Below are 14171 nucleotides of genomic sequence, written 5' to 3'. Positions count from 1 at the left end.
GCAATTCTAAGATATAAATTTGTGTTTATTTGTTAAAGCCCCCCTGTAGTCAATAACTTTATCCCTTAAAACTCATCTTCGTTCAGCAAAATTACATATTTAAATGTTTTTTCCTGTGAATATTTTTTTTCATGCCTTAAAATAGCTTGAATGTAACTCTACACCCTTGCTTCATTTAGTATACACGGATCTATGAATATGCTAATTAGCCCCGCCTCCACTCACTCACACAAGCTCAGAGATCCACTCGGTCAACTTACTGAGGTAAATGCTGTACAATGGTATCACTTTTTACAACGTCGGACACATAACGGTAATTAAAATGATTAGCCTTTTGCTTGACAAAGTTATCAAACAGCTAATAATGTGTTGCTAATGTTACACGACTCCCTTACTTAAGAACAGTTATAGTTAATGATATGCTAAAGCCTGCTGGCACATTGACGTGATTGGTTACAAGTAGTTGTGACGTAAGAAACACCAGTGATTTCAAAACGTGGTTTTGAAACTGTCTTTAGATCGCTCCAGTTTTAAAGGTGCCCTAGATTCAAAAATTGAATTTATCTTGGCATAGTTGAATACCAAGAGTTCAGTACATGGAAATGACATACAGTGAGTCTCAAACTCCATTGTTTCCTCCTTCCTTATATAAATCTCATTTGTTTAAAAGACCTCCGAAGAACAGGCGAATCTCAACATAACACTGACTGTTACGTAACAGTCGGGGTGTACGCCCCCAATATTTGCATATGCCAGCCCATGCTCCCAACATTATGAAAGGCATTAAACAAGGGCAGAACGTCTAGATGTGCACAGCTGAATCATCAGACTAGGTAAGCAAGCAAGAACAATAGCGAAAAATGGCAGATGGAGCGATAATAACTGACATGATTCATGATATCATGATATTTTTAGTGATATTTGTAAACTGTCTTTCTAAATGTTTCGTTAGCATGTTGCTAATGTACTGTTAAATGTGGTTAAAGTTACCATCGTTTCTTACTGTATTCACGGAGACAAGGCTGTCGTTATTTTCATTTTTTTAAACACTTGCAGTCTGTATAATTCATAAACACAACTTCTTTATAAATCTCTCCAATAGTGTAGCATTAGCCGTTAGCCACGGAGCACTATCAAACTCATGCAGAATCAAATGTAAACATCCAATTAAATACTCTACTTACACGATTAGACATGTTGCATGACGAACACTTTGTAAAGATCCATTTTGAGGGTTATATTAGCTGTGTGAACTTTGTTTATGCTGTTTAAGGCAAGCACTAGCTCCGTGGGCGGAGAGCACGAGATTTAAAGGGGCCGCGCTGCATAAATCGGCGCATTTATAATGATGCCCCAAAATAGGCAGTTAAAAAAAATTAATAAAAAAAAAAAAATATGGGGTATTTTGAGCTGAAACTTCATAGACACATTCAGGGGACACCTTAGACTTATATTACATCTTTTGAAAACATGTTCTTGGGCACCACAAGAGAAAATACTCAACAATGGTGCTGACTTATGAATTTGCACATGGTTTGTCTTAAAGCATATTAAAAACACCAGATAGACATATAAACAACATTAAAAATTAGATTTTCACCACAGGGGGACTTTAAATATTTTGATATTTTAACAAATCTGATTCTGCTTTCAGCTGTTTTTCTCATTTTTAGGGATTCACAATGTATTAATAACATAAAAGTTATGTTGATATTTAGACATTTTCAGTTGATACTGGACTTTTAATCGTGCCCATCCTCAGTTTTTGTATTTTTACATTTAGATTATTTTTACCGTCATCTAACTTTCACTTAAAGGTGCCCAAGAACGTTCTTTCACAAGATGTAATATAAGTCTAAGGTGTCTCCTGAATGTGTCTGTGAAGTTTCAGCTCAAAATACCCCATAGATTTTTTTAAATTAATTTTTTTAACTGCCTATTTTGGGGCATCATTAACAATGCACTGATTTACACTCGGCGCCGCCCCCTTAAATCACGTGCTCCCTGCCACACGAGCTGTCGACTACATTACAGCGCATTTACAAAGTTCACACAGCTAATATAACCCTCAAATGGATCTTTACAATATGTTCGTCATGCATGCTGTATGCATGCTTCGAATTATGTGAGTAAGGTATTTATTTGGATGTTAAAGTTTTATTCTGAGTGAATTTGAGGCTGTCCTCCGTGGTTAGCAGCTATTGCTACACTGTTGGAGAGATTTATAAAGAATGAAGTTGTGTTTATGCATGATACAGACTGCAAGTGTTTAAAAAAATGAAAATAGCGACGGCTCTTGTCTCCGTGAATACAGTAAGAAACGAAGGTAGCTTTAACCTCATTTAACAGTACATTATCAACATGCTAACGAAACTTTTAGAAAGATAATTTACAAATATCGGTAAAAATATCATGCTATCATGGATTATGTCAGTTATTATTGCTCCATCTGCCATTTTTCGCTGTTGTTCTTGCTTACCTAGTCTGATGATTCAGCTGTGTGCAGCTCCAGATGTTAACTGGCTGCCCTTGTCTAATGCCTTTTATAATGTTGGGATCATCATGGGCTGGCATTATGCAAATATTGGGGCGTACACCCCGACTGTTACGTAACAGTCGGTGTTATGTTGAGATTCGCCTGTTCTTCGGAGGTCGTTTAAACAAATGAGATTTATATAAGAAGGAGGAAACAATGGGGTTTGAGACTCACTGTATGTCTTTTCCATGTACTGAACTCTTGTTATTTAACTATGCCAAGATAAATTCATTTTTTGAATCAAGGGCACCTTTAAAGCTAACACTAATCATTTTATGCAAAATTTACTTGTAGTGTTTAAAATGATACATTTTAATTGTTAGCTGTTTATTTATTTAGACAAAATAATATAGAATATTACATATCTATAATACATAACATAACATTAAAATTAAATTAGACCAGATTAAATTAAGAATTAAAACAAAATTCATTACAAAATTGGATTCTGTCTGGCTACAAGCAGAATCCTCACACGCTTCCCTTCTGAACAACAGATGGTAAAGCCCATGACAACATGTGCTATCAAAACCAGGACGATTCACTCCTACTGTACAATGACGTAACATCAGATCTAGCACACATACGCACCTTGAGGATCATATCCCCAGGTAGCAGTCTTCCATCCCGAGCGATGACCCCCTCTCGGTAGATATCCTGAATGAGAATGCGTACCAGAGGCGTCTCATTGCCCCCGACAATGCTGATAGCTAGTGGTTCACAAGGATCTGCCCTGGTGATCTTAATACTGGTGACCTCACCATCAGGGATTAGATGATGCAGCTGAGGTAATGCAAATACTGAGAGAGAAAAAGAGAGAGAGAGTATCTGTAATCACTGAACTCCCACATGATCATTTCTTTCTGTGCTACACAAACAGGACATCTGTCCAGACCAAAGCAGTGCCAAACATGACTTCAATGCCTTAAAAAAGCATTACAGCGGTCCATCAGAGGAAGGAAGGAAGGCGGGACAAGACTTCCCAAAAATATATTATATAAGATAAATGTAACAATTAAAGTGATGAAGTTAACTTTTGTTTCAATCATTTTATCCATTAATGTGCATAACTCAGATACACTACCATTCAAAAATCTGGGGTCAGTAAGATTTTTGGTTACACTTTATTTCAACACATTAAACACAAGTAACTTTGCAACTACTTGTCAACTGTAATAGACTGTTAGGTTAGGGTGTTACAGTTCGGTTTAGTAGAATAAGTTGACTTAGTTGCAAAGTTAATTATAGTAAGTAGAATGTCTGTTGGGGGGACCATCAAAATAAAGTGTTAGCAGTTTTTTTTTTTTTTTTTTTTTAGAAATTAAAAATATTAATACTTTAATTTAGCAAGGACACATTAAATTGATAGCAAAGTTTTGTAAAAAATGTTGTTCTTTTGAACATTTTATTAATTCAACAAATCCTGAAAACAACAAGTTTCCACAAACAATATTAAGCACCTCAGCTGTTTTCAACATTGATAATATTAAGAAATGTTTCTTGAATCAATGTATTAGAATGATTTCTGAAGGATGTGACCAGGGTTGCCAGGTTTTCACAACAAAACCTGCCCAATTGCTCCTCAAAACAATGTTCCGGGGGTAAAATCCACATTTTGATGGGGGTCCCCTGGTAAAATTTGCATTCCAGGGGCTAAATATCATGTTATTTGGGGTCAATTCAACCTGCAAACAACCCCCGGAAACAGTTTAAAAGTAGCCCAATTCCATGGGACAATCGTGGACTTGGCAACACTGGATGTGACACTGAAGACTTGTATATTCGTTATGCAGCCATAGTGCTAGGCAGACAATTATTAAAAAAATATATACATACTGTAAATGTATTCATAATATGCTCATGCGTTTGTATTTGTTCTGTTTTTGATTTATACTACACCTGTAGCTGAAAAGACTGTAAACCACAGCTGGATTCTGTAACAATCTCTGTGATTTGTCTCTCCTTATCTTTATCCATCCCTTCTTTCTCCATTACTCACACACTCTCTCTCTCTCTCTCTCTCTCTCTCTCTCTCATATCCGCCTGTTCTCCACAATCTGCAGTTTCTCTCTTTCAAAGTCAATATTTTCCTCTCATCTCCTCTGATTGCTTGCAGGGAGAGAGAAAGTGAAGCTCATTACTACCGCAACCAGGGTGTTACATAACGAACACACACACACTCATCAGTATTTTCCTCACTCATTTCCAATCTCTCAAGCACTCTTTTTCGCTTTTGTTTTCATTCAGAAAGCAACCCTCTCAGTCAGCGTTCATCTGTCCAGTCCCTCTGTCCCGACACACTGCTTCATTTCCTCTCTGTCTCTCTCTCTCTGACAAGTCTCCTCAGGCTCCATCTGCATTATTAAAGGACCATATGCTACTGCGGTGCTGAGCGGACCCAAACCAGACTGTCACCTTCTGACACACACCCTTTCTCCTTTATTATCCAATGATATTGTTTTAGCATGCTATTCAGCAATATTGATGGGAAACTTATCCCCAGAGGGTGAGAACATGTTTGATTTTTTGTTCTGTGGGTGACCATTTCTTCACCATTTCAGGTTCTTAAAGGGACAGTTTACCCAAAAATTCTGTCATCATTTACTCACTCTCAAGTTGCTACAAACCTGTATGAATTTCAGAAGAAAGAAATTTTGTCTTTTTACGATGCTATAATGCTTCATAACAGCACAGTTACACAGTTATAACCAAACATTTTTCATATTTATAAACATGCTTACATTTTAAGCTCACATGCTTGCAAAAATAGCATAGAGCTAGTTGATGTCAATATATATTTATGTAAATTTGTTCATGTGTTTGCATTTGTTCTGGGTGAAAGATTCGTACTGCACCTGTACCTGAACAGACTGTAAACTACAGCTTTGATAACAATCTCTGTGATTTCTCTCTCCTTATCTTTATCCATCCCTTCTTTCTCCATTACACACACACTCTTTCTCCGTCTCTTTCTCTCATATCTGCCTGTTCTTCACTTGGTTTGTTGGTTTTAACTGGTTTAATTTGGTCTAACTGGTATCCCAGCTGGTCTTCTTCTGGTCCAAGCTGGTGTTGAGCTGGTCAACCAGGTGGACTCCCGGCCTGACCAGCTGCCAAATACCCAGATATAGTACTTGCAAGACACATACACTTACCCTCCGGTGGTATGTTGGCGTTTCTGAGGTTGTCTCGCTCCTCTGTGGTCTCGTTGGCTACTGCTGTCCCACTCTTGGTCCTCCTCAGGACACTAAAGGCTCGATTCAGGCGTCGAAAAGAACGACTACGCACCGACGTTCTGTCAAAGTTGCGATCTGTGAATGAACGTGAGAGAGAGATATGAAGGAACTGAGTGAGAAAGAAGGAGAGAGAAACTTCTCTGCCTAAACATGCCTGGACATGTCCCTCACACATCCTTCTGTCTACTTACAGCCAATCACAAATAAGTCGGCACACAGCGGCCAATCAAATTGTCCTCTTTTTTTAGCATCATAACACACTGCACCTGCAGGCCAAGCAACGAACATCTAAAGTAAGCAGCACCTGCTGGTGCTGTATTGTGGAGACTGCAATACGGTTAGAACTTCTTCAGGTCAGACCTGAATCAGCACAGAACAGCCTAGGACACTTTTTATGTCTGTTTATGTAACTTAATCTATAGATCACAGACAAAAGTTTCAGACAACAAAAATAGAACTATATTATGTTACATATGCCCTGTTTAACATTTGGATTTTCAAACAAGGACCGCTGAGAGAAGTGATCAGTGGAGAAGATATATAAAACTATACAGAACTTATGACAAATTAATGATCACTTAAGGATTGTAAAATAGTTAATGTTCCTGAATAAAGTGGATTTATTAAAAGTGAGAGGGCTGACAGTATGGATCAGAGGTTGCTGGGTCTGTAAAGGTCAAAAACCCCTGCAATACATATTTTTCTGTCTCATTCCTCAACTCTTTCAGTCTTTCTGTCCTGACAGGACAGGATTGGAGGCAGACAGCTTGTTCAGCTGCAGTGTCACACTGTTTCCAGTCCCAAAGCCAGAAATGCTGGTGCAGCAGCATTTATTGTCCCCATTCTCAAGGCTTCACGTTTCGAGGGGATGTCAGACAATGAAACGCATCTGAACTACTTTGTGGAGGTCAGGAACAGGCCTCATAAAGTATTCATAAGGCATATTTGAACGTTCTCTATCTTCTCTTCTTTCTGTAACTGCAATATCAATTGCGTGTCTCAGCTGAGCCTTTACAGACATACCCTTTGAATCGATTTGTGCGTAAAATGACATAAATGGTGCAGAGGGCGACTTTGATCAATTGACATGAGTCAGATTAACTGTCTCTGAAAGTATGAGGGAGGGAAAGACAAAGATTGATTTCCTAATTCTTAGTCTAAAAAGCGGGTATATATATATATATATATATATATATATATATATATATATATATATATATATAGTACAGTCCAAAAGTTTGGAACCACTAAGATTTTTAATGTTTTTAAAAGAAGTTTCTTCTGCTCACCAAGGCTACATTTATTTAATTAAAAATACAGTAAAAAACAGTAATATTGTGAAATATTATTACAATTTAAAATAACTGTTTTCTATTTGAATATATTTGACAAAGTAATTTATTCCTGTGATGCAAAGCTGAATTTTCAGCATCATTACTCCAGTCTTCAGTGTCACATGATCCTTCAGAAATCATTCTAATATGCTGATCTGCTGCTCAAGAAACATTTAATGTGTACAATTGTACAAAATATTTGTGTATATTTTTTTCAGGATTTGATGAATAGAAAGTTCAAAAGAACAGTGTTTATCTGAAATCTAATCTTTTGTAAAATTATGAATGTCTTTACTGCCATAATCCTTGCTGAATAAAAGTATTCATTTCTTTAATTTCTTTTCAAAAAAATAAATATAAAAATTCTTACTGACCCCAAACTTTTGAACGGTAGTGTATAATGCTACAGAAGCTTTGTATTTCAGATAAATGCTGTTCTTTTGAACTTTCTATTCATCAAGGAATCCTGAAAAAAAAGTACACAACTGTTTTCAACATTGAAAATAATCATAAATGTTTATTGAGCAGCAAATCAGCATATTAGAATGATTTCTGAAGGATCATGTGACACTGAAGACTGGAGTAACGATGCTGAAAATTCAGCTTTGCATCACAGGAATAAATTACTTTGTCAAATATATTTAAATAGTACACAGTTATTTTAAATTGTAATAATATTCACAATATTACTGTTTTTTTTACTGTATTTTTAATTAAATACATGTAGCCTTGGTGAGCAGACGAAACTTCTTTTAAAAACATTAAAAATCTTAGTGGTTCCAAACTTTTGGACTGTACTATATATATATATATATATATATATATATATATATATATATATATATATATATATATATATATATATATATATATATGACAAATACACAAAAGAATGACAAATATTCATATTGTGGGGACATCCTTTAATTTTAAAAGCAAATAAATAAATAATGCAAATTTTATTTGATATCAGTGAGTAACATATATAATAAAATAAATATATTTAACATTATACATATATTTCTATCTCAAATATAATTAATATTATATAAATAATATTAAGACAAATACACACAAGCACAATGTGTGCACTCACACTCACTCTTCCTCGAACCGCTGCGTGCTGCCAGGCTGGTGGTGCTCCCGGATTGGCTGTTATCTTCCACACTGGGCTCATAGGCGGGGTTAACCAGGCCAGGCTCGTCCGATAGGAGGGCGATAGCAGAGGAGGGGCATCCCTCCCCGGGCAGTGCCGCCACAGTGAGCTCCGAGGTGCTGTCTGTGCAGTCTCCCTCCTGAGAGCGCCGCTTTCTCTCTGCGGAGAGGCCATAGTGTGACGCTCCTTTACACCTGTGAGAACACACACACACACATCGACAACTAGGTCAGCAAGATGCATTATCATACAATGAATGTGTCATCATCTATGTGCCAATTAGGAAAGCAAAGTCAAGTAGAGGAGACTGAATAATCACATTGTTGCAAGAGGGTGCATTTGGACTTGTACTTGATCTTTGTGTGTACAGTGTTGTGTTGCTGATATATTATGCTGCGCCATTGCAGAGGAGATCAACAAGCAAACATGTTTCGCCCCAGGAAGCATGAGAAACAAACACAAAGACTAGAATATAAAACATCTTGCCTTTGAAATGAGATTCTCTACATTACAAAACTAACCATGTGCTAAATTTCTCTTTATGACCTTACTCATACACACTCACAGGCAGACGCTAGTGTAGATTACATATGAACACATTCAGAAATAGACCTGCGGCTTATATTTGTACTCAAGAGCATTCCTCAAATGTCACTTTGTTCAATCACAGAGACATTGACAAACCAATAAACCATCAGCCTGTGATCAGTCACACACACACACACACAAGTAAACCCTCCCACAAGGTCATAGGTTTTCTTCCGTTCTGAATCCATGAGCTTTACACTGTCCTAACCAGTGACAAGCAATTTGTCTGTTCACACTGAATGGAAACTATTGTGCAATGTGGTCCAATCATATCCAGTCAGTTAGTTGATGTTTTATTTTGGACCAATGAGATTTCAATGTGGGCAGGACTATAGATAGATAGACAGACATTCTTCAAATAGAATTCTTCAAATTCAAATGAGATTTGACCAATTCAATTCAATTTCACACCCATTAATTGAAAAGATAACACATAACAGTAATTTAATCAACACTAAACAGCTGGCCAAAAATTGTATAGTAGAAAGAAAATAATAAAATCATCTCAAAAACAATTGTAAAGTGAATGATGGCACTGTTATGGCAGCTACTGGAGCAGAGCTCTCTCTGAGGGGCCGGCTGTGAAGAGATAAATCAATGGGTGGACACATACACACAAAAAAATGTCTACAGCACCAGGAGAAATCCCATGCCTTAGGGATCTGGTTTAAAATAAAGCATTTTGTCTCAGTATTCATGCCTGTCTACACACTCATAGATGCTATAAGGGAGAGAAAGAGGACGCGTGGCGGAGAGCTTGACACTGGCCGTATATCTCACTTACTACTGACCACTGATTGGAATGTCTCAGGTGTGCAAACTTAATAACTGCCCTAAAAGAACAACGGCTGCTTTCACTCAGGTTCCGTTACAGTGATGACTACCACTACCACTCACATATATAACCTAACCCTGATATTTTATCAGATGATACAGATAGAATGACGAACAGACACACAATGGTAGACAGACAGACAGATAGATAGATACATAGATAGATCTACAGCTAACTGGTGTAATAAATGAAACCTACTCTTGGCCTCTTCTGTGGCTATCAAAAGCAATTAGAGTGATTACCTGAGAGGGAACATCATCTCCTTATATTATATAACACAGAGGCACCATGGAGACCAACCAGTGGTCAGCTGAGGTGGGAGAGTGCTAGTTCACTTCGGGATCTTTCCCCCTTGATTCTTGTCTGTCAGTCTGAAACTCTTACATCATTCATAGTCATGAAGAAGAGCCTCCTAAGTGAGTTGCATAGCTAATGAAGTCAATTTTTACTCTTCTCTAAGAGGAGAGAAGAACATTTAAATTGGCAGATATTATACAGAGCACACGAGGTTCATGAATGGTCATTGCTTTCTTTAAATACACTACCGTTCAAAAGTTTGGGATCGGTAAGATTTTTAAAAGAAGTTTCGTCTGCTCACCAAGGCTGCATTTATTTAATTAAAAATACAGTAAAATCAGTAATACTGTGAAATATTATTACAATTTAAAATGACTGTTTTCTATTTGAAAATTTTTAAAAATGTAATTCATTCTTGTGTTGGCAAAGCTGAATTTTCAGCATCATTACTCCAGTCTTCAGTGTCACATGATCCTTCAGAAATCATTCTAATATGATGATTTGCTGCTCAAGAAACATTTATTGTGTACAGAGGTACAAAATATTTGTGTACAATATATTTTTTCAGGATTCTTTAATGAATAGAAAGTTCAAACGAACAGCGTTTATTTGAAATATAATCTGTTGTTACATAATAAATGTCTTTACTGTCACTTTTGATTGATTTAATGCATCCTTGCTGAAAAAAAATAGGAATTTCTTTAAATTCTTCTCAAAAAAATAAAAATAAAATTTTTTTACTGACCCCAAACTTTTGAACGGTAGTGTATAATTTTACAAAAGCTTAGTATTTCAGATAAATGCTGTTCTTTTGAACTTTCTATTCATTAAGGAATCCTGAAAAAAAAGTATACAACTGTTTTTAACATTGATAATAATAATAAATGTTTCTTGAGCAGCAAATCATCATATTAAAATGATTTCTGAAGGATCATGTGACACTGAAGACTGGAGTAATGACGCTGAAAATTCAGCTTTTCCAACACAGAAATGAATTGCATTTTATATTATATTCCAATAGAAAACAGTTATTTTAAATTGTAATAATATTTCACAATATTACTGTTTTTACTGTATTTTTAATTCAATAAATGCAATCTTGGTGAGCAGACAAAACTTCTTTTAAAAATATAAAAAATCTTACCAATCCCAAACTTTTGAACGGTAGTGTATATATTAGGGGTGTGACAAGACACGAGATTGACTTCACGAGAACAAGACGAGATTTTTACACAGTATTTTTTAGAAATCCTCAATGATGCATTTGAAAGGTTTTAAAGAGTTCACCCAAAAATGAAAATAATGTCATTACTCACCCTCATGTCATTCCACACCCGTAAGGCCTTCGTTCATCTTCGGAACACAAATTAAGATATTTTTGATTAAATCCGATGGCTCCGTGAGGCCTGCATTCACAGCAATGACATTTAAATTAGTTCATCTGAGTTCAATGGTTCTACCTTAGTATTATAAAGCGACGAGAATACTTTTTGTGTGCCAAAAATTTCAAAACACTGCTTTGATCCGAGTCACTGATTCGATTCGTAAAGCTCTGAAGCAGTGTTTTGAAATCGGCCCATCACTATATTGTTGAAAAGTCGTTATTTTTTTATTTTTTTGCCGTACAAAAAGTATTCTCGTCGCTTTATAATATTAAGGTAGAACTACTGAACTCGCATGAACGGTTTTAAATATGTTTTTAGTACCTTTATGGATCCTGAGAGAGGAAGTGTCATTGCTGTGAATGCAGGCCTCACTGAGCCATCGGATTTAATCAAAAATATCTTAATTTGTGTTCTGAAGATGAATGAAGGTCTTACAGGTGTAGAACATCATGAGGGTGAGTAATAAATGACATTATTTTTTTGGGTGAATTAACCCTTTAACTAACCATCTTGTAATGAATTTCAGTTCTACTTTCTGCTTAACTTTCTGCTTTCGCTCGCGCTTTACTTTCTTTTTTGATTTTGATCACGCTTATTCTGTGAATAGGGAGTGGTGGTGCTGAGCGTGCATTCTTCAAGACAAGACATTTGTCAGACGCAGGCTCTGTTGTGCAACGAATCCCCCGCCATAGTCTTGTCAGTCATCTTCACTTATTCTCGTCATGTGATCAGTGAACTCTGATTCCTGCTGCAGTCCATACGACAACTGGATGATACGTTGGATGATCTGAATGGGTTTTTATTTCTATAAAAAGCACAATGACAATGGAGGCATAATGTAAATGTAGCTGTGGCATATATCCTAATTTCACCTTCACAATCCATCATTCCATCATCCATTCATCAGCTTTTCACTTCGACAAGAAATCTCGTCACATTTTAATCTCGCGAGATCTCGTGGCACGATATATATAATTTGTTAATAAAAGGAATTTTCTCATTCCTCAGACCCAGAACTGTCACAACATTAGCGTGGGAAAAAAAACTCCTAAAATGTATTTGTTTGCTTGCCTTTTAGGAGCTTGACAGCCCATAGTCACTATGAAATGACTTTTGTGTTTTACAGAAAAAAACAGCAATAACAGCAATAGAATTTTTATTTTGGCACTGTCTTTTTGACAAATTCTCACTAAACAATTTTTGAACTCTCAACACTGTAGCAAATGATACTATCTGTGTTATTGAGGGCAAATGCTCTGTGCAATGTGTATATATACATGATAGAAAGAGAGAGACTGAGACAAAGATGCAACACAATGGTCTTGTCTGTTCCATCGTTAATGGGCTTAGGCAGATGTTAATTAAAACAGGCTTTCCTGCTAGAGATAAATCTGCAATCTGTGGTCTGAAGTCACAAGCCGTGTCTTTGTCCTGACAGACTCGCATATAAAGCATGCAGCCACAATAACAGCAACGCCGAGGTTATTGTTTAATCCAAGCAACGATGGCATGTGTCAGTCACCTTGCACCCAATTTCCTCTTTCATTTTTATTCTCTCACACACATACTGTATACGCAACCATATGGACGGGCAGCAGGGCACAGAGCAACACAGAGAGAGATTAACAACTCTCATGCACTTTTCCATCGCTCTCTCCCCATGTTCCAAACCTTCTTTTATTCGTTCACTTCCCTCCGTCTATGAATCTTCCCTGGAACCTGATCCCCAACTTTATCTTCTCATATTCCCTTTGCTGTCGCATTATTGCAGTTTATGTGTAGCTTTTACTTCCTTAAAGAGACAGTACATCAAAAACGTAATCATTTTCATTTATTTACTTACCCTGATGTCGTTCCAAAACTGTATGCGTGTCTTGTAACCACATATCACAAGATTGAAATATTTTTATTTCAACAGACTCTTTTTATCTAAAACCAAACCTCTATCTTATTTTCTTTTCATTTGTTTTCCCTGTTTTTGATTGTGATTACGGAGATGTAGGCCACAGCCTGGTGAGACCTCATAATGACCAGACAAAAAGAGGGGGAATTATGTGCTCCTCTCCTCTTCATAATGATGAAATTAATCTCTAGAATATTCCGCTGGCTACTTACAGCGTTGACACACGTGCTCGCGCTAAATCCAGTACACTAAATCTTCGACTACAGACATCAAAACACACAATGGTCTGAATCTAAGTCATCAAAACCAGATTGATGCTTCAATCCTCTTTTGAGTGAATGGATTATCCTGAACCTACCCAAATAACACAGATCTAAGACTGGGATGTACTAGTCTTAGACACACATATAAACATATTTCCATCAGAGTGAGATGCCAGACTCAATTCCTGAAACTGACCTAAAAAGATGTGAACACAAACACACACATTTAGTGGGTGTGTGTAAACACATCATCATATATAACATTATATATTTGTATATTTGTTACATATATCTAGTATGAACTATCATGTTTATTGAGTTACGTAATTATGCATTCATTTGTGCATGATATATTACATTATATATCATGTATTATATTATATTATACTTTTTGTATTTTTCTAGACTGAACTACCATATAATGTTTAATTGAAGAAACTATTTAGTTTCCTTTTGCAGTGTTACCTAGTTATGCTTCCATTATGCATGTGTATATTAGATATAAAAATGTGATATATTCCATCCCTTCCCCCTGGAATCTCCACTGCTAGCTTGCTAATCCAGACCCGAGCATCAGGATAATCACAGCTCAGTGTATGACTGACACACAGAGAGGACAGCGATGTCCTCATCATAGC

The 14171-nt window shown here is 36.4% G+C and overlaps 1 protein-coding gene across 5 annotated transcripts in view; it reads right to left on the bottom strand.

The window, feature by feature from the left end:
• The window catches only part of lnx1 (ligand of numb-protein X 1), a 52694-nt gene that overhangs the window by 13437 nt on the left and 25086 nt on the right, over positions 1-14171 (bottom strand). For 3 of the 5 annotated variants that reach the window (XM_048206676.1, XM_048206680.1, XM_048206678.1), the window contains 3 exons: positions 8203-8456; positions 5692-5847; positions 3128-3336 (listed from right to left, as the gene is read on the bottom strand). In XM_048206676.1, coding sequence (XP_048062633.1) covers positions 3128-3336; positions 5692-5847; positions 8203-8456 — 619 coding nt within the window. The remainder of the gene's footprint in view (positions 1-3127; positions 3337-5691; positions 5848-8202; positions 8457-14171) is intronic. The other 2 variants (XM_048206677.1, XM_048206679.1) reach the window with 1 other exon arrangement.

This window comes from Megalobrama amblycephala, linkage group LG11, assembly GCF_018812025.1.
Source record: "Megalobrama amblycephala isolate DHTTF-2021 linkage group LG11, ASM1881202v1, whole genome shotgun sequence".
Taxonomy (NCBI): domain Eukaryota; kingdom Metazoa; phylum Chordata; class Actinopteri; order Cypriniformes; family Xenocyprididae; genus Megalobrama; species Megalobrama amblycephala.
This window is presented reverse-complemented; position numbering and strand designations above follow the sequence as displayed.